The 20,070-nt window shown below is 32.5% G+C and overlaps 2 protein-coding genes across 4 annotated transcripts; both read right to left on the reverse strand.

The window, feature by feature from the left end:
• Positions 1–1,460: 1,460 nt before the first annotated feature.
• Positions 1,461–10,136, reverse strand: LOC105343919 (heat shock 70 kDa protein 12A). The gene is made up of 5 exons (XM_011451436.4): positions 9,977–10,136; positions 8,963–9,357; positions 7,597–7,821; positions 6,675–6,831; positions 1,461–3,055 (listed from the first exon to the last, which is right to left on the reverse strand). Exons 2-5 carry the CDS (start codon positions 9,305–9,307, stop codon positions 1,995–1,997), a joined length of 1,788 nt encoding a protein of 595 aa, XP_011449738.3. The 5' UTR covers positions 9,308–9,357; positions 9,977–10,136; the 3' UTR covers positions 1,461–1,994.
• A 2,648-nt stretch (positions 10,137–12,784) lies between these two features.
• Positions 12,785–19,784, reverse strand: LOC136272849 (heat shock 70 kDa protein 12A-like). Of its 3 annotated transcripts, XM_066075618.1 has the most exons (6): positions 19,641–19,784; positions 17,488–17,963; positions 17,067–17,285; positions 15,905–16,064; positions 15,665–15,765; positions 12,785–14,456 (listed from the first exon to the last, which is right to left on the reverse strand). In XM_066075618.1, the coding sequence occupies exons 2-6, from the start codon at positions 17,908–17,910 to the stop codon at positions 14,445–14,447; spliced, it is 915 nt and encodes a 304-aa protein (XP_065931690.1). In that variant the 5' UTR covers positions 17,911–17,963; positions 19,641–19,784; the 3' UTR covers positions 12,785–14,444. The 3 variants fall into 3 exon arrangements, with proteins under 3 accessions (XP_065931690.1, XP_065931688.1, XP_065931689.1); XM_066075616.1 differs by having other exon boundaries at positions 12,785–15,765; XM_066075617.1 differs by having other exon boundaries at positions 12,785–15,765; positions 17,488–17,836; positions 19,641–19,761.
• Between the last annotated feature and the right edge of the window lie 286 nt (positions 19,785–20,070).

Here is a 20,070-nt window from a genome sequence, read left to right on the forward strand (position 1 = left end):
GCCGTCATTGCCGAATCATTTTATAGGCATTGGCATAAAGGCTTCATTCTCTTTCTTCAAACTCCTGATCTTTATCACTTGAAATTGTGTCGTAAAAAATGAGCATAGTTTTAATTTCCGATCGCGACCTTCTGATATTTACTCTTTGGTTAAATTTTCCGATTTTAAGTCTAATCAGCGCCTCAGCGGGCAGAATTTAAATTCAGTGTTATATAAAAGAGTTCAAATGCAGAACAGGGCTGCGTTTTACAAAAGAACTTAAGACTTACGACCAAAATAATGAATGCTTATTAATAACAGACTAATCAATGATTTATTCTTATGGCTGGAAAATGAAATTATGGGAAATGAAATATTTGTAAACAAATAGTTTTATGTCAGTTATGTTTTTTAAAGATCATTTTATTAGACTGTAAATAATTTCGACTTTGTCTTAAGTTCTTTTGTAAAATGCAGCCCAGAATTGTTCTCAAAGGATATTAAAATTCAGTCATTTTTTATTCATTTGAAACAACTCATAATAGATTTCAAACACAGACACACATGGAACGGGAGGGTGGACAACATATGTACGTTAAACTACCAATTCTTAATTGTAAACAATGATATTCATACTTTCCAGTTAATTTCAATTCTTGATAAAAGGAATCAAATTATTTATGTTCATTTTGTTATTTATTGTGACTAACTTTAAGTTTTACTAGTGTTCGAGTTGAAATACGAAGAGAGTATATATACTTAAATATTAACAAAGCAATCGAAATCTGACTGAGACGGTTTATTGAATTTTGACGTCAAGGCGGCGCAGCGAATATACATAAAATTGGTGTGAACCTCGAAAGAAGACCTTTTTTGGCCAAGAAATTGCTTAAATATATAAATTATACGATGGAAAAAGGTCAAAAACTTCAGATAATCGGGTTTCTTTAACTGATTGTTTAACTAGAATGAAAATAAAGGGACAAAATATCAAGTACTTTTTTCACACAAACTGATCATGATTTTAACAGTTCTAAGAAATTGTAAGAGAAGTTTCACAGTAAGTTAACTTTTTGGAAGAAATAACTCGATTTTTTTTTTTTACAAAAATCATGAATGGAAAATATTAGTAACTGTTGCCATTTTAGAATAAAAAGAAAAGATGTAAAATGAAGAATAGTTTACGTTTTCCGTTCGTTTGTAAGGTGTTTATAACATAGAACGAAGAAAAAACGTTAAAATGACGTTGCGATGAGTTTGTGATTGTGTCGGGTCATTGGATGTAGGCATGTTTGTTAGTTTACCAGGAAAGAACAAATGATGTCATTAACTTCAAAATTTTCACATCAATAAAAGACATCCTGGTTTATGTTCTGGTGAAATTTCATTGATTTATCTTTTTTCACAAGGGAGTAAGAGTAAATGTCTCAATAATTTCCGTCCAACCCTCGTCAATTTTCTGAACTGAAAAGATGCAGAGGTTTGAACACTATGCCTTTTATTTCTCAAATAAGATTTTTTTGGCGAAAAAAAATCACACAACGGAAGCATCAAGATAAATTGAAATTCATCTTACAATTAAGAAAAAATCCTCTGATTCCTGGTGATTTAATTAAAATAATCAGTCTCAACTGCAAGGGTATGTGGTGACAATATGATTGGTATTTTGTAGTTTTAGCTTTTGTAAGGTGTCATTTTAAGCCATCGTATAATAAGATATTAGTAAACAAAATTTTAAAAGAAAAAAATAAACAAGAAGATCAGATTAGCGAAAACTTAGTTGTCAATTAAAACTTACATACAGTGTATTTGTTAGTATATGTAATAAAATGAGAATACGTGTTAATCATAATATTAATATGTATAATCATATATATGATATGATTGAAATCGATTATGATATACATGTGTAGTACATAACATCTAGTACATGTATTTAAAACATATACAGTACGGGGTAGACATAAGGAATTAACAATTTGAAGTTGCCTATGTGAAGATTGTGGCCGGATTTTTCAGTCCTTTAGCAGATTTAGCTGAATTTTCTTGACCTCACCATTCGGAATCTGTTGTCCTTCCACCCTTATTTCTGTACTTCCCATGGTCAGAGTCACGTGTACCTTCCGTTCCATGCCGCCTCTTAAGTCCGACATGTCAACGTTAAATGGGTTCCCCATACTCTTACAGGACGGATCTGTTGTGTATCTAGGGTTCTCTTCATCTGATTTGAATATTTCCACAGGCACAACAGTCGTATCTGCACAAATTGGATATACCTCAAGAGTCGCCTTGTCTTTGGTAGCGAACTCCTCGTCTTTTGTTACGAACTTACTAAAGTAATCCATACACATCTTCTCGCCGTCAGTATTCCTAAACTGTTTACTGACATCATCTCCGTCGAGCCAAATTCGGTTGAACCTTGCTCCGAGAGAGAAAGGCGCACGACGAGAGTAAATCACCTCTGGCCAGTGCCTATAAATGACCGCGCCCTTCAACACCGCAAGGTCAGCATCGTGAGGAATAACAATATTTAAACCCCTGAATGTTTCTTTGACTTTATCGGTAATCAGTTTGCATTGCGAGAATCCACCAACCATTATGATGTCCGAAACACCAACCAAGTGCTTTTTGTCGAAAACATCCCTCATGAACTGTATGATGCTATCAATAGATGGCTGAAACAGTTTAACGATCAAATCCTTGTGCATGTTTAGTTTATCCCTCCTGCTGGATAGATGTTCAATAGAGGTGCAATGATCCGAAAGACTTTTGCCACAAGAATTTTCAAACAATTCAAGAAATTTGGATGAGATATTTAATTTCAACTGCTCTATACCGCCAGAAGCAAAGTTTCTTTTTTGTTTTTCAATTTCGGTTTCAAAGTCAAGCCAAAGTCCCCTGTAGGCATTGTTTGTCCTGAATTCCGTCATTAGTTTAATACCAAATGCATTTTCAAAATATTCAATAAATCGTTTATTTACAGACTCGCCACCTAAACCATTTCCAAAAGCATGATGAAGTTCACGAAGCGTTCGGTCTTCTCGAACTTCTTTAACGACAACATCTATCGTTCCACCTATTAAAAAGATATTATTGTAAACAGATAACCATGCTATGACCTTGAATTGCTAGTATTACATATTGGTCACTATGATACAGGCTTGGGGCGAATTACATTGTAAAGTAATGCATTACATTATCATTACTTCATGAATTTGGGCATTAAATTACCATTACCATTACTTGATTTTCTTGAAGTAATGCATTACATTACCATTACATAGGTAAAGTAATGCATTACCATTACCATTACTTTTATTTTTAAAAGTAAAGCTAATAAAGAGTTTTTGCAAATGTTTCAAATATACAACACTCTTTAACATATCTACAGCTTCATGCTCAGTATCAGGTTCAAATTCAATGAATAAACAAGAGTCATTCTTTATTTGCTCAATATATAATCATATTGTGGCAATATGAACAACATATTACATAAGTAAAATAATATTATAGACATTTGGCATGATACAATATCAGATATGAAATAGAGACACAGGATAACATGCGTAACAAAAAACAATTTATGAAATAATGTTGCGGTTTTTAAAAGCTAAATATAGATATATATCCCCAGATTACACAAATCTTTATAATTTTGGACACTTAATTTTATTAATTTATAAACAGATGATTTTTCCCAGTTATATTTCTTAATATATTTTAATCGTATTTCTTTTTCCGGAGGACACTTTAAGACAAAAGATTGCTGTTGCACTTTATGATCGAAGTTTCAAAGGGTTCATCTTTTAAATGCATCCATCTTCCGGGCTATACTAAATAAATGTTTTGCAGGAGCAGTCAATTAAGCTTGGACTGGAAAATACTGTTTGACGATCTTTATCTTAGGATATATTAAGTGCAATAATAGATTAAATACATAAATCTTGTATTTTCGAAATTCTATCAGTCTAAACTAATGTACAGTGTAATTAATATACAAGAGAGAGAGACAGAGCGAGAAAGAGAGAGAAAATAAGTAAGATTATTTTCAAATAGGTTATAATATTGGAAGTAATATTGATTTTCATCATGGTTGGACAGTGCATTCATTTTGCTTTTAAAGGTGCATGTCTGTCTCCTATTCTATCGTGACATAGCGAAGGTAAGGGGATTGGGGTGTTTAGCACTTCTTAAAACAATAGATTGTTTTGATACTTAGATTATCCTGGGGGCATAGTGTGTTGTTGACACATTTCTTATTGAAGTGCAAACTAATTGGAGTAAATTGTTTAAATAATTAAAAACTCTTAATAACAACACTCTTAAAAATGTTATGAACTTGTGATGTTACCTTTAGTAATATAAACAATTCAAAAAAGAATTTAAAAAAAAAACTTTTTTAATAAAACATGTACAATTAAAATATTTTTTTCTCAATTAGAATTATTTCTTTCTTCTTTAAAAATAAATTTAATCAAATTCAATTTCAACTATTCCTTTATTCATCACATTTTTTTTTAAAGTGAACATGCATAAAAATGCATAGTAATGCAAAGTAATGCCATGTAATGCCAGCATTACACTAGATTTTGGAAAGTAATGCATTACATTAGCATTACTTGTAATGCTAATTTTGAGGCATTACACATTACTAGCATTACTTTGAAAACATGTAATGCATTGCAATGCATTACCATTACATTTAGCATTACCCCAAGCCTGCTATGATACTTATGTATAACTACGTACTGCGCAATGAATTGTGGTAATGAGTTAATGGTTTGAAAGGTTACTAAGGTTATATAGAATATGCAATATATGACTCAATATAGATTACCAGAGCTATCGATGCAGACACAGAATCGCCAAATATGACACTTTTTTATAAACTCTCAATTTGTATATTATTATGCCCGTGGTTTCATAGCATCATTTAGGAATACTACGCAGCGCTACAAGAGTCACAGAGTTCATTCTGTTCATGTATACTTTTATATATGATATTTCAATATTGCACGCAAGCGATGCGTCATAATATGGCGGGACACTCAAAGCCTGCATCCAAATACTCTAAGTCCTAAATGAGGTTAATAATTCTGGCACAGTAAAATCCAAACTGAAAATATATAAACAAGTTATCAACAAATTGTCATATTTGGCATCCTGTGTCCGCAATAAAGGCCCTGATATTGCAAGTTGGTCCTGTAATGCTATTTAACCTTTGTAACATTTAAGCCATGTATGAATGAATGTATTTTGCGTAAGCGATGCATCATACCCAGGTGGGGGACTCAGAGACTCGGAGTCGGAGACTGAAAACCTGCATCACAATATCATTTCTGACAGTTCTGACAATTTTGTTACTTTATTTAGAAATAAAATATAACTCTGAAATTTGAACACTAAATGTTCACTCATGATCATCGTTGATGGGCCGAACTAGTCAGGACTGTCCATCATAAGTAAAACGTTTTATATACCCATGTAAGATGATGTTTAGCAGATTCTTTGATTTGGGCTGTTTTTAGTTGATGTAATTTTAACTGTACGATCACGCTTATTGATAAACTACTAGACTTTGACCCGTACGTGCACGGGTTGGCATATAACTTGATATCGGACATTTGCGAAATAGATACATCAACACTCCGTATTGTTGACATACTTTCATAACCAAGCTTTAAGCCTCCACTAATGCTATTAATTTCACTACACTCTGCTTAGTTAGAAAATCTTCGGACGGGCCTTCACCACAGTTAAAACGCCTCCAATATGTACACCCGTATTAATGTAGCAAAAAGTTGCAGAATCGCTCCGGAACGATTTTGGAGAAAATTAATGAAGCTGCATTGAAAATAACAGTCAAATTATTCACAAAAAAACAATTTTGAGGCTGTAAATATCTTTCATCTAAAAATTAAATTCATACTAATGAAGAATTCAACACTTTTCACCAACTTTTTTCCTCACTTTGAATTTACACACCATGTTGACATTCGGAACTCTCGGGATTTTTCATATTAAATGCACTGAGTTAGAGTTATCTCCCGTATTTCCTTTGATGAATATATGACAAATTTTCAATGAAAATTTACACTAACACGTATTTGTAATATCGTTTCTGAGTTTATCCATACAAATGTCATATTTTGGAAACATAAACTAAAGAGCCTCCCGTGATTTAGCGTAAATCTAATGCGCATGCGCAAGATTGTAAAATCCAAAAAATTCAGATGATTTCCGGATTTTTGAAAGGAATTTTCTTTGATTACTAATTGGCAAAGCTTGATTGAGGAAAAAATAAAAATAAATTGGTAATCTTCAAGTACCAACGATATTTAAAATATATAAAACAAAAGACAGTATTCATCCGATTTCTCGGTATTTAAGCTAAAAAAAAATCGAGTCTATTATTTTAATATAGTAGACTAAGTATAGATTGGTGAAAAAGTACTGGACTTCGTGGTTACTGAGCTTGAGTCGCATCTCCATAAAGTTTGAAGGCTTCGTTATTGTAACATATACCGAAGTGCATCTTTTCTTTAAGCTTTTGAGATTTTCTTGCGAACGTGATAAATTACATGTATTTCGTGGCAACATGATGTAGTGATTGCAAGGAGTTTCATGATCACTTGAACGTATTTTTAGCTGATGAAAAAAAAATTAACATGCACTAAAATTATATGAAAACTTACCTCCGAGGTCTAATACCATGTATTGAGTTCCAGCCTCAAATGGTACTATTTCTGCTTCGTTATCAGTCGTGGTTCTGGTGACAAGCATCTCTTTAACATAGACGGAGGCCGCCTCTGGTTCTAATGCAAACTCCAGTCGGTCTCTTTCTATACCCGCCTACATAATTAAACTAAAAATTGTACTTATGAAGTTTAAAAGATCTTATCAATAAATATTCCTGTACGGTATTTTGTTGATTGAAAGATAACTTTCTTTCTAAGAAAATTTCATATTTGGAATAAAACTAAATATTGAAGTATTATACATAATTCAATTATTGCGCTATATATCAATAAATAACTGTTTACAGTCTGTGGATGACTACTGACATTGTCTTAATACTCCCCCCCCCCCCCTAAATTTTAACAAGACATTATGGTCATCACATAGCAATAAATAAAGCAAGACATTAATATAATTATACATGTGTATCTTTAAAAAAAAATGAAATTTATATTGAAATTTTTATCTAACTGGTTCATACGATGCATTTGTATATATTATTGTAGTCAATGGTCCTGCACACCTCGAATTATCGATTGATCATCGAAGACAATCACATCTAAATTTGTTTTTTTTTTATAATTTATAAACTATCTCACACAAAAAATAAATCTCAAGAAATAAAAATAAAAATAGCGACTATGCCTTTTTATGATAGCAATAATGAGCGGTTGAAATTGCAGTTTATCCAGGTATTGAATTTGCTTTTCCCTCTTTACATTATGAATAAGAACTTAAGATTTGTTACAAATGGGTGACCTACATGAAGTACGTCATGGCAGAAAAGAATATCGAAAATTGTTTATCCATTGAAAAAATAAATAAATATTACAATTTATGAGCAATGGTTATTTTTATTATACAGCAATATCCACAAACCTCCTCTGCAGCGACCCTCATGAAGTCTTTGGACTTCGGATCCCAGATTGCAGGTATGGTAATGACCCACTGTATATCTGTTTCAACAAAAATCGGTTGAACGTTTTCTCGGTGAAGTGCTTGAATCAGTTCAGTTTTGAGAAAACGTATACTGTGCGCAAAAATTTCCAAAGCTAGATATGAATTTCCTTGGTCGTCTTTAATTGTTGTGTTTTTGTTTAAAACCTACATATGTACAAAAGATTGAATTTAAAACAACATTGATATGCTAGTTCATGTATTTCGAAGGAAACATTCCACTCTTGTATGATACAACATAAAAAAATCCAAAGACCAACTATAGAGATATTTTAATAACATCTTAAGGAAGGAGTCTTTTATGGTTTTCGACTTGTCAAACATAAATTTGATTGATTCATGTTAATCAAATCAAGATGAAAGGAAATTAAGATAGTACATTTTTCTTTCTTTTTTACTATCATACAACTTGGCATAGAAATAGTAATCATTTTTATAATCTAACAAGGACTATATTTTTGGCGGAATGTTGGCGTAAGAAAATATCACATGTTTCGCAATTCAGAATTGATTAATGAGTCTGTTTTAGCATTTTTAAAACAAAAACATTAATGTTGGATTTTTTAACTAATGTGAAATAATAATATGATACTTGGGTTTCAGAATATGTTTTTAAAATATGATTTGCCTGTCAAATTGCATTTTTAAAAGCTTTTTAAAGCGCCCATTATATACATTGATTTGTGTAAAAAAAAATTACTCATATCAGTTTTTCTTTCCTATTAAATGGTCAATATAACAGCTTTTCTGTCAATTTATATCTATATATAAAGTCTTCATAGTACTTTAAAATCAGAAATATTTTAATATTGGAAGCATAAAAAAAATCAAAATATCGTCAAAATTTAAGAAAATTAGAGGAAACGCGGGCTAAACAATATCAATTTTAGGTTCAATATTTATTCCAATTTAGTAGTATAAGCTGATAGACATTCTGATATTCTATCATTTCAGTGAAGAATAGACTTAAACAGATGTCTACGTAACTGCAAAGAACTACATTTATTTTTATCATCCTTTACGTTGAGGAAAAATGTAGTGACCTTGACCTGACCTTTATGCGAAATGACATGATCCGTTTGACTGTGTCAAAATTTCATGAATATGTTTGATAACGAGAAGATTCCTTCCTCAATGTAAAGACATCCTTTTTTAAAATTATTCAAGTACGAGAAGGTTTTCAAGTTTATCATGTACGTTGCAAATTCATACAAAAGAGACATATTCATCGTAGCTAAATTCCAAAAAAACTATTCTGCTTCAAGTTTTAATCTCAAATAGTACTCACGTCATTTTTGTGCAGTAACATCTTGAATTTTCGATAGAAACGCCAGCCAATATGTTTGTTTCCGTTCACGAGATCCATATAATTCTTCTCTGCTTTATATCCAAACGAGTCGAACTCGCCATCTTTGGTAAGGAGCAAACTAGTAGGAGTTTTGTGTGAGATCAGTCCGGCCGAACTGCCTGACTGCCAGTTATTTGAAAGGACTTTACACATATCTTTTGCTGAGCGCTCCCTCTCAAGTTCATGTTTGAATGTATAGGCATATCCTGAGTATGTTGTTCCTAAATCTATGGCAGCTATTACAAGTCTGTCTGAACGGCCTGTGTTAGATAAACTTCTAGCCATTCTTCTAAACAGGTGATACAAACGTTGCAACACACTTACATCTCAGTTCACTGAAACATAAGAAAATAAAAAAAAATGTGAGTCCCAAACTGTAAAAGTGTACATATTTAGACAAAGCTATCATCTTTAGCATTTGTTGTTTTGTTTTAGCGATATGCAATTCAAAATCTTAAACATTATCTGTGATCAAAACAATAGGTTTTGTGAAAAAAATACCATGAATCTAAGATCAAAAGTTAAAATCATAACAATGCTATTCAAATGTTCATATTCAGATATTTTATCAAGTGAATACAAACAGGAAGCAAATAGTTAAACATTCATTTGATATGAAAGCGAAACCAACAAGTCACGAACATAAGGAATTTACATGTAAAATAATTAAAGTGTCTCTTTTTAAGAACAATTTTTCAATAACTAATAAACGAATGATTTCTGTTTAAACTCTTTTTCTTGTTTAATGACCTTCCTCAGTCAATTTTATAATACAAAATACATTCGACAAAACGCCCTTCTGGATAAATATCAGTTCAATACCAGTCACTTAAATTGTAGAGACCTTATGATGCATTAGAAAGATGTATCTAGTTGTACTATATTTTATGTTTTCATAGTTATAAGTAAAAAAAAAGTACACATGGGAATACATAATTCACAAATATTACATACCTTAGCGTTTTACTTTCGTTTCATAACGATCATTTAGTACAGCTATTTGACCCAGCGATCCGTGTCCCTCGGAAGTTTAAACGATTGATCGTCTGTGCATTGTTCGAAGCCTCGGTTGTTGCATTGTAATTTTCAGATGGCACACATTGTTTCTTTGATTTTTTTCTTAAATTAAATATGAAATCACGTTTCTTTATGATTAATTATGTAAGAGGATCTAAAGTTGAGGTCATAAATTAACACCATATGTGTCCCACTTTCGACTCAAGATAATTTAAAAACCAATAGAAACCTTCTTCGACTTAAAAAAAACCCCTTTGATTGTTTTAGTCAAATTTAGATCAGAATACTTTATATTGTTTTAGTTTTCAGATAATTAATTTTATTCTTTTTCAGAATTCGCATTACAACTTAAGATATTTGCTCTTTAAATTTGAATGCGGTAAAAAAAGGTTGGCCATATTAATGCTCTTAAAGAAAGAAGTTCAAGTGGGCTGTATTTGTTATAAACTCTGTGCAAGTTAAACCTTCTGTTAATTTTACAATTGAATTTGATTGCGTCTGGCATCATTTTACACTGTACCACTATCTCGGCGCTTTCCATTATCATAGTTAGTACATCTTCACCTCAAAAGTCCAAATTATTTTTTTTTGGAAAACCAAGTTTTTGCTCTTTTGTTTTTCTCTTTACGAAGTGTTTGCTTTGTCCGATTTCAAAGCATACCTTATCCACAAATTATCTGGGCAACACATTCATACCGATTTTCGAAAACCTGACTTTCGATTACAACAGTCAATACAGGATACACTAATACAATTTAAGAATCAAAGTACCGAAGTACTGAGGTGAGTTGATTTTATTGATTATCATTTATTTTAAAATCAACTAATCTTGCATGGCAATTAGTTTCTAGTCTGTATTTGAATTACGCACTTTTTTATTATAATTATGAATTTTTACACTTTTCCGACAAGAATTTCGAGAAACCCCATATGAATCATGTTGTGTAATAGCGAGCGCAGCTCGCCAGCGCGCAGCGCCGGCGCGAAGCGAGCTCTACCGGCAAGGCGTGTGTGAATAGAAAATTTGGACTAGTTGCACATTCATTCAACGGATTTTTTTGGCGTCAGTAAATCGGACCAGTAATGCATCGTTTTAATCGTCCCAGTAGTTCCCTGTAATCATGGCAATTTTTATCACTTCACACTCTCACGAGAATCAGCAAGACAAATTTAGACAGTAAAAACAATAACGATGTAAGCGACATACAGTCAATGTTACCTCTAAAGTTCACCTCAGTACACTTTCAATCAAAAATAATCGTGTGACGTCACAAACGTTTACACATTGATCCGATATATTTTTTTCGGAGTCAGTAAATTTTGACCCACAATTCATAGTACCAATGGTTTCCAACCTCACGTTCCAACATCACGTTCTCCCGAGAATCAAAGTAAAACCTTTGAAAAGCTTATAAGATGTGTAATTTTAAGAACATCATGCTTTTTAAGTAAATAAAACAGTATACTTCGCATACTTTTATTTCTCAGGGGAGTTTTAAAGAGAAAGACGACACTTAACCAACGTCAGCTTTGACGTCACAATAAGCACTGATAAGGGGAAATTACTCTAATTGAAGTTATTGTAAATCTGCTGAAATGACCAAAATCCTCTTAAAATCTTGCAAAGGCTAAGATAAAGAACAGCTGACGAATAAGGACATTTCTTCAGATACAGGAAACAGTTGTAAATTGCACTAATTTGGATGAATGCTCACAAATATTTTATTCACTATAATTACGGTAATTTCCTGAAACGTAACGTTATACGTAGCAGCGCTTTTTTTTAAAGGGGGTGGGTGGGTGGATGGCAGCCTCATCCAAAAAATCTTTGCAAGCAAAAAGAAAAATAAATCATGAAAATTCTAATCCTTCAGCTCTTTAGCAGTTCAATGGTTTCTTTATTTTCACTTCCATTTATTACATGCGGGGGGGGGGGGGGGGGACAACACCATGTTCTTTTAACATGATAAGCAAATATTTTTAAGCGTAAATTAAAAATAAAATTAAACATTAATTTTTTTTTTTTTAAGTGCAGGGGCAAATCCATGGTAAGTCGATTTTCTATGTATAAATTGACAAAAATGAAAAAAAAATTTAGCATGGGGGGGGGGGCTCTATGATGAGTCAAGTTTTATATGTAAGTTTAAGAAAAAATGTCTACTGCAAAAAAAGGGGGGGGGGAATCAATCAATCAATCATAATCACAATCACTTTAAAAGAGGAGATGCAGTGCAATGAATATTTATATATTAAAATCTTTATTATTTAACAACATTGTATCTGAGATTAAACTATTGTTCTACATATAAATAAATAAATTATAACAAATCTTATAAACTATGAATAATGAAAATTTACTGAAAAATAGGTATGTTTTATTTTTGGGCATTCAAATTTCAAGTTGTTAATTTTATTTTATTAATTTATTATAATTCATTGTTTGATCACATGCTGTGCTCGCCCCAACGGTCGCACCGTAAAACATATTATTTAAAGATAGATTTCAAACTATGTATTAGAAATCGAAACAATTCTAAATATCGTATGGATCCAACCACTATTGATATCGAACTCTAGTCTCGTTCAACCAGACGCTCTGCTGTGTCCGTTAATCTCCGACAAGCAAGACAGCCTCTCTGCTTGTCGGAGATTTACGGAGACAGCCAAGCGTCTGGTTGAACGAGACTTTATTACACTATGGCGTAGGAACACATGAGACTACAAAAATATCTATATTGTTCGTATTATATAAAATCTGACAATTTTCAAAGTGTTTATAGATAAGTTTCCTTGAAAAACAATGCTTCAGCATACATTACATCGAATTTTTCTATTATTTTCGAGAACTAAGTCTTGTCAGCGGTGATGATTTGTGCTTAGGTCCAAACACTGTTTCACTTTCGGTTTGCCAGAGTAACTGCATAGGAGAGTTGATTAAAATCAACTCCCAAAAATCATGTCAGTTTTGGGAGAAAGTTTTTTCGCGTGAGACCGAGCCAGAAAAATGTTGAGAAATTGCAGCTGCATTCTTTATACCTACCAACATTTTAAAAACTGGTAATCTATGGTTGCAGGAACTACTATTTCCAAAGAAAATGATGTCAATCAGACAACATCTGTAAGAAGGACTAAAAAGATCAGGATGAAACATTAAATTATTTGTTACAATGATATTGGTGAAAAGCTTTTTATTTATTTGCACACGGTTAACATGCATGGAAAAGATAACAATATATTCATATAAAATAGATATAATTTGAACAGCAGTGAGGTAGTGAATATCTATTGTCATTTGTCAGTTTCAAGACATTGCCACTACTAACACTCTGTATCATAACAAATATAAATTTTATAATCTCCCAAATAATGTATGAAAGACATCAAAAAGTAAGGAGGAACATATATAACAATCCACAAAAATTGGTTAACATTTGCAAAAATATGGTCAATCAGGAACACTTTTTGCTCAATACGCAATTGAACAGCTAAGACATGTGGTACCAAAACGACGACCAGTAGGGAGGATGAGTAGTCAACAAATTACCATCAGATCTACCTTATACTTTGACATATGAAAATATTGGCCATAACTAACATTGTGTAAAAAAGAAAAAATCAAATATGTTAGCTTAAAACTTTAGCAGTTTCTGAATTCTTTAAACTAATGTTTTCTTAATGAAGATGTATTAATATGATAGCTTAAAATGGCCACTACCAATCAACCCTTTCAATAAAATCACTATTATTATTGACTCATAGTAGGCATATCTTAAAAAATAAACTACTAATGATTATTGTCTTCATTTCAATCATTTACATGAAATCAATATTTAATGTAATTGAAAACTTCAGAAAGTATTTATATGATGCTGAATAAATTACTTTTCTGACAATAATCTCATTTAATTATCACAAAGTTATCATCCGAAATCAAATTATTCCGGTATCAAATACATGTACATGTACGTAACAGCAAAATTATTTTTTAAAAGAATTCTTTAAATATTTTTTTCTTACCATGAATGACAACAATAAAAATTGGTGGAGAGAGTCTATACCGAATAATAAAATGATGATGACCAAATTTGACTTATTTTGGACATATTTTTAGAATATATGACACACTGTCTATTTTTTCTCTCTAGAACAAATATCTTAAAAATAAATTACTTAACATGCTTTTTTTCTTTCGTAAACCCCTACATGTAATAAATGTAATTCAAAACAGCAATCAAACAACATCATGCATCTAAATCAATGTAACTAACTAATATTATCTATTTTTAAGAAACCGTGATTTCATAATTCTTTCAAACCTTAAAAATCTTTAAACAGCAAGTTAAAAAGTTCATCGGGAAATGAACTTGGTCGGTCATGTGATCAAATCCTGTGTCCGAAGTATCAATTATGACGAATACTAAAATTCAAGGGGAAAAAAATTGAAACAGCAGTCACTGGAACACTGCACTGTACTAGTATAACATCGTCTGTATCATTTTCAAAATATCTATATGTTATTATGCAAGTATACAAGAAAACAATCGTTACATATTTTCAATACAGTGTACATAGGGTACTATAAAGATGAACATATATTCAATATATTGGAGAAGGATCATATAGAGGATTATGAAACGCATGAAGCCAGGTGCACATCTACTTTGCACTTAGCATATCAAGCACAACTTTGGTGGGGGTTCCGTCTGGCATCATTTTGCCCTGTACCACTATCTCGGTGCTTCCAATGGTCATAGTCACATCTGCTCGTCGATCAAGACCTTTGGTTGTATCCGGCAAATGGACGACTAGACGCCCTAGTTTTTCACAACCGTTGTCTGTTGTGTACCTTGGATCAGACTTATTTGAGGTATAAACATCAATAGCCATCTCTGTCGTGTCAGCCTCTACTGGATACACCTCAAGCGTTGCTGTTTGTCCAGTTTCGAACTCGTCATTTAGAGAGACAAATTTTTCAAAATGATCTCCACAAAATATCTCCTCCGATTTACCCCTCCTGACCTTTTTACTCTCATCGTCACCATCGAGCCAAAGTCTTAAAAGACGGGTTCCGTAAGTGTAAGGGGATCTGCGCGTGCGCACTACTTCTGGCCAATAGCGATACATTATGGCTCCTTGCAAAACTGCATATTCCGGGTTGTCGGGAACAATAACGTTAACGTTTTCGTGTTCAAATAAATTCTTAATAGTTTTGTGGACGATATGACACTGAGAAAATCCACCCACCATTATAATGTCGCTTATTTTCTTGACATGTTCCTGTGCTATTGTTCTACGTATGAGCTCTACGAGGCTTGAAATAGAAGGTTTGAAAATGTCAGTGACCTTCGACTGATGAACAAAGAGCTTACCTCTCTTCAAACTAAACCCCTGACAAGTTTTTATGTGTTCCTCAACATCTATCCCTTCAATCTCTTCGAAGATATCAATCAAACATGGCGGTATATCGATCTTCATATACCCACTGCAATCAAAGTCAAGGTTCCTTTTCCTAAATTCAATGTCTGTTTCTAAATCATACAGGGGTGCTTTGTATTTTGTTTCATTCTTAAATCTTGTTATTACTTTGCTTCCAAAGACCTTCTCAAAATACTGAAAAAATCGTACATTGATTGAGTCCCCTCCCAGGCCATTCTCAGAGGCTCTATGCAGTTCTTTCAATGTTCTGTCGGCGAGCACTTCTTTTACACTTACGTCAGTTGTCCAACCTACGTAGAAGTTATATGGTGATAAAAAATCCAATTTAATCTAATATAATATAAACGTGAATAGTATTGACTACATATTTTATTGTAAGTATATGAAGCGATACTTATGCCGATCAAACTTTAAGATTCACAAACTTACCTCCAAGATCCAGAACCATGAATCGTGTTCCAGCTGGGAAAGGTACAAGTACCTGCTCATCAGCCTTTACCTTCTGTTTAGCCGCCATGAACTCCTTGACATACACTACAGCTGCCTCTGATTCTAACGCAAATTCTAACTGATTCCGAGTCATACCAGCCTAATAACAAAATCATTCATTCAGACATCACATTCTACCATTTTTGGTATTGATATGTTTTCAAAAGTTATGACAAAAAAATGACGGTAAATCTATAAAAATATGTACTGATCAAAATGAATTTTTTAAAATAATTATCATTTTTAAAGAATTAATTAAATCTAATACGATTTAGAATAATGATCATCATGATACTCTCCCGTTGCATGGAACAAAAAAGTCTTCCGTCAAACTTTAGACGAATTGTAATGTTGTCTGAATTATTCGACAATAAATAATGCTGATAAAGAAGAAAGGGATTGAAATCTCATCATCCCATGGGTCGGTTTCTTTATATTTACAAGACTATGATGTCTGGAACAGCCATGCACAACTTATCTCATTAAATCCTTTTTTCTTATAACTTGAGCTTTTATTATATTTATAAATGTGATAGGAGAAGTAATACCGACAAAATACAAACACTTTTTTAACAAAAAAGAGTCTACGATATCTTGTGACCGGGAGTGACGTCGTCAAAACATTGATATTGTATTTCTAAGAGGATGATTTTCTATCACATCAAAGAAAAACATTATCTTGATCGAGACGTTTTAAAAGAAATCGAATGCATAAAATTGTTATAATTAAAAATTTTAAATAGAGAAAAGATACGGAACAAAAATAATTAAGTCTTACGTTGGGAAGCCTTTGAAAAAGACAAAGTGTGAGTTTAGTTTAAAAAAAAGAATGAAGAGCTAGGGCCACGACTTAACTTAACTGGTCTGCAAACAATGTTTTGCATTGTTTTGCGTGTTGCACACAGAAATTGTTAATTTACTTACATATTTTTGAAAATTGTAACATTGCATATTTATGATATCAATTATCATTTTCTGCAAAATCAGAAAAGCAATGATACATTTAATTGAAAAAATGTATACTAAACATAAATAGAGGTCAGATTGAGTACATGGTATATTACTAGTACCCATAAAATTAACAAATGCAATAGTGAAGTACCTTCTCTGCCGCCACCCTTATGAACTGCCTTGACCTATGGTTTAATATGGCTGGTATAGTTATAACCCATTGAATTTCACTTTCCTCTATGTCGTAGCCAGTCTCCTGTAAATCTTTTCTCAGCTCATCTTTAATAAATTTTAGGCTAAAAGCAAAAACGTCAATGGCCTTAAACATAATGTTCTGGTCGTCCGGTATCATCATGTCCTTTGAAAGGTTCTGTAAATGGTATGATTTTTTCTCTATATATGTATGGAATGTTTCTTAAAATTATAAAAGTTTTTAGCTGATAAAGTTTAAGATGATGATTGACTATTAAATGTGTTCCATTGTTTCTATCCTTTTCTTATTTTACTATACTGTATTGAAATAAATTTATACGATGTCATTTATGATAATATATGAGTATAATCCTGTCTACCTTTTCGTTTAGAAGAATCGTCTTGAAGTGTTTAAAAAATTTCCATCCATTATGAACATTATCGTTCATCAATGCACTGTACTTTTCTTCTGCTGGATATCCAAACGAATCAAAATTTCCTGCTGGATTTAAAAGGAGGCAAGTGGGGGTTTTGTTGGAGAAAAATCCGGCATCACTACCGTTTGTCCACTGTTTATAAATGACACTGCAAGGTACGCTTGGCTCTCTTACTTTATCGAGTTCGTCTCTGAATGTATAAGCAAAACTTGAATACCTTGTTCCTAAATTAACCGCTGCAATGACTATCATTCCTTCTCGTTGGTTGTCGTTTTTGTCTTTTTTACCTTTTCTGTGAATGAAAGGTGTAGAAGCTTTTTCTTCCAGTCCACTTGCAATCATCATTTGTTTTAGTTCAGTATCCATATCTTGTATTTGATTTTTTCAGACTAGTGTATCTTTTGGACTTTTTCTCTAAACTAAACGAAAAAACCCCCAGATTTAAAAAGATTTCTGGATTATCTGAACAAAGAACTCGGAGCTGTCTTGAGATAGGATGAACTGCTAACTAATACCTGATAAAAACTTGATGTCAGCCCTAGAATGCAATTTTTTAAACAAGAGCCCAGAGGCCACATTCCTCACCGGAGCAACAATAGCCAAAACTAATCAAAAAAGCTTTGGACAGTCTTTAGACTATCAAACATAAGTATCTAGACAATTTATAAAGTATTCTCTATCTTGTTTATAATGATTTCCAAATATTTCTCCACATTTTCTTAAGTTAATCATTAAGCTCCGTTTGTTATATTTTCATTTTTTTGTTATATATTCATTTGCTATTCCAATATGAAAATTCCACCACCGACTCTACTCCCACCCTACCCATGGGAGATCAAGATTTGATCAAGCTTGAATTTACTCTTCTTGAGGATTATTCCACTCAAGTTTCAGCTATTCTATCCAATTGGTTTTTACAAAGATTTTTAAAAAAATTTCTCGATGTATTCCTATTCAAAAATCTGATCCAATCAACCGATTGGGGTCATGATACGTAAAAACTTGAATCTACACTGAGGATGCTTCAATACGAATTACAGATTTTCTGACCAATTAATTTTTTAGGAAGATTTTTATAAGAGTTTTCTCTTTATATTCCAGTATGAAAATTGTAGCCCCATCCTACCCTGTCGGATCATACTTGAAACAAAAATTGAATCTACGCTTCTCGAGGATGCTTCTACATTAGTTTTAGTTTTTCTGTCCAATTGGGTTTTAAGATGATTTTAAAAGATTTTTTCTATGTATTCCTATGTTAAAATTTGACCCCTTTTGCGGCCCAACACTTCCCCTGAGATAATATGAGCAAAATAAAATCTACAGTACCTAAGAATGCTTCCACACAAGTTTAAGTTTTATTTAGCCGGTTGGTTTTAAGGGTTTTAAGAAGATTTTAAAGATTTTCTACATGTATTCCTATATGAAAAAAATTGGTTCCACCAGTGTAACTCTACCCAATCGCTAGGGCTTGTGATGTGAACAAACTTGACTCTCCAATTCTGGAGAATGTTTCCAAGCATTCCTATGTAAAATAAAATTTGATCCCTCATTGTAGCCCCACCCTACCCCAGGAGATCATGATATGAATAAGCTTGAATCTACAGTACCTGAGAATGCTTCTACACGAGTTTTGTGGTCAAAAGGCTTTTTAGAGGAAGATTTTGAAAAATACCAACGAATTTTCAATAGTTCTTAATTATCCTCCCTTTAAGGAGGGCGTGACTTTTCATTTGAATAAACCTAAATCCTCTTCACTCTATAATGCTTAGTGCCAAGTTTGGTTGAAGTTGGTTCAGTTGTTTTGGAGAAGAAGATGAAAATGTGAAAAGTTTACCACAACCACTTGAGCCTTCGTCTCAGATGAGATAAAAATCGAATGATGGCGTATGCTATGGTTTAAGCATGCTTTGCACACATTTCATGATTAGATGAAGCACAATTAATATCTTATCTAGCCGTGTCTTATTAACAATTAAAGTCCTCTATGTATATGTACCTCAGATTAACCTAATATCTACCTACATGTCATGTGAATATTTATGGTACCTTTTTAACAAAATAACATACACAAAATGCATAAAAAATAAATAACGAACCACATAAACAATAAATCCCAGATAGATAAATCATAGCAGACAGGCAGACAGACAGACAGAAGAGAGAACTTGTTTGTGTCTTCTTGCCTTCCTTCTTTTCTGTCACTTTGAATTTCTAAGGAGTGGCTAGGTCAAATGTTATTTAACTTTCGTTTTTGTAATAGTTGCATTGCTCGAAATTATTCCTTGTATAATAATAAATCGTTTGATTCTTATGCACACCCATCTACTAGATTTAAACAATGTAATACATTAAATCACTTTAGATCATTATTTAATATCTTTTCGATTAAAACACCCCATATTCCAGTTCATGTATTATGGAACACCGTATTGTGTATAAATAAAAAGTCACACAAACGTATATGATGCACATATTTGTCAAGCATTTGGCAGAAACGTTATACCTAGTCCTGAATATGAATGTCAT

Source organism: Magallana gigas, chromosome 2 (genome assembly GCF_963853765.1).
Source record: "Magallana gigas chromosome 2, xbMagGiga1.1, whole genome shotgun sequence".
Taxonomy (NCBI): Eukaryota; Metazoa; Mollusca; class Bivalvia; order Ostreida; family Ostreidae; genus Magallana; species Magallana gigas.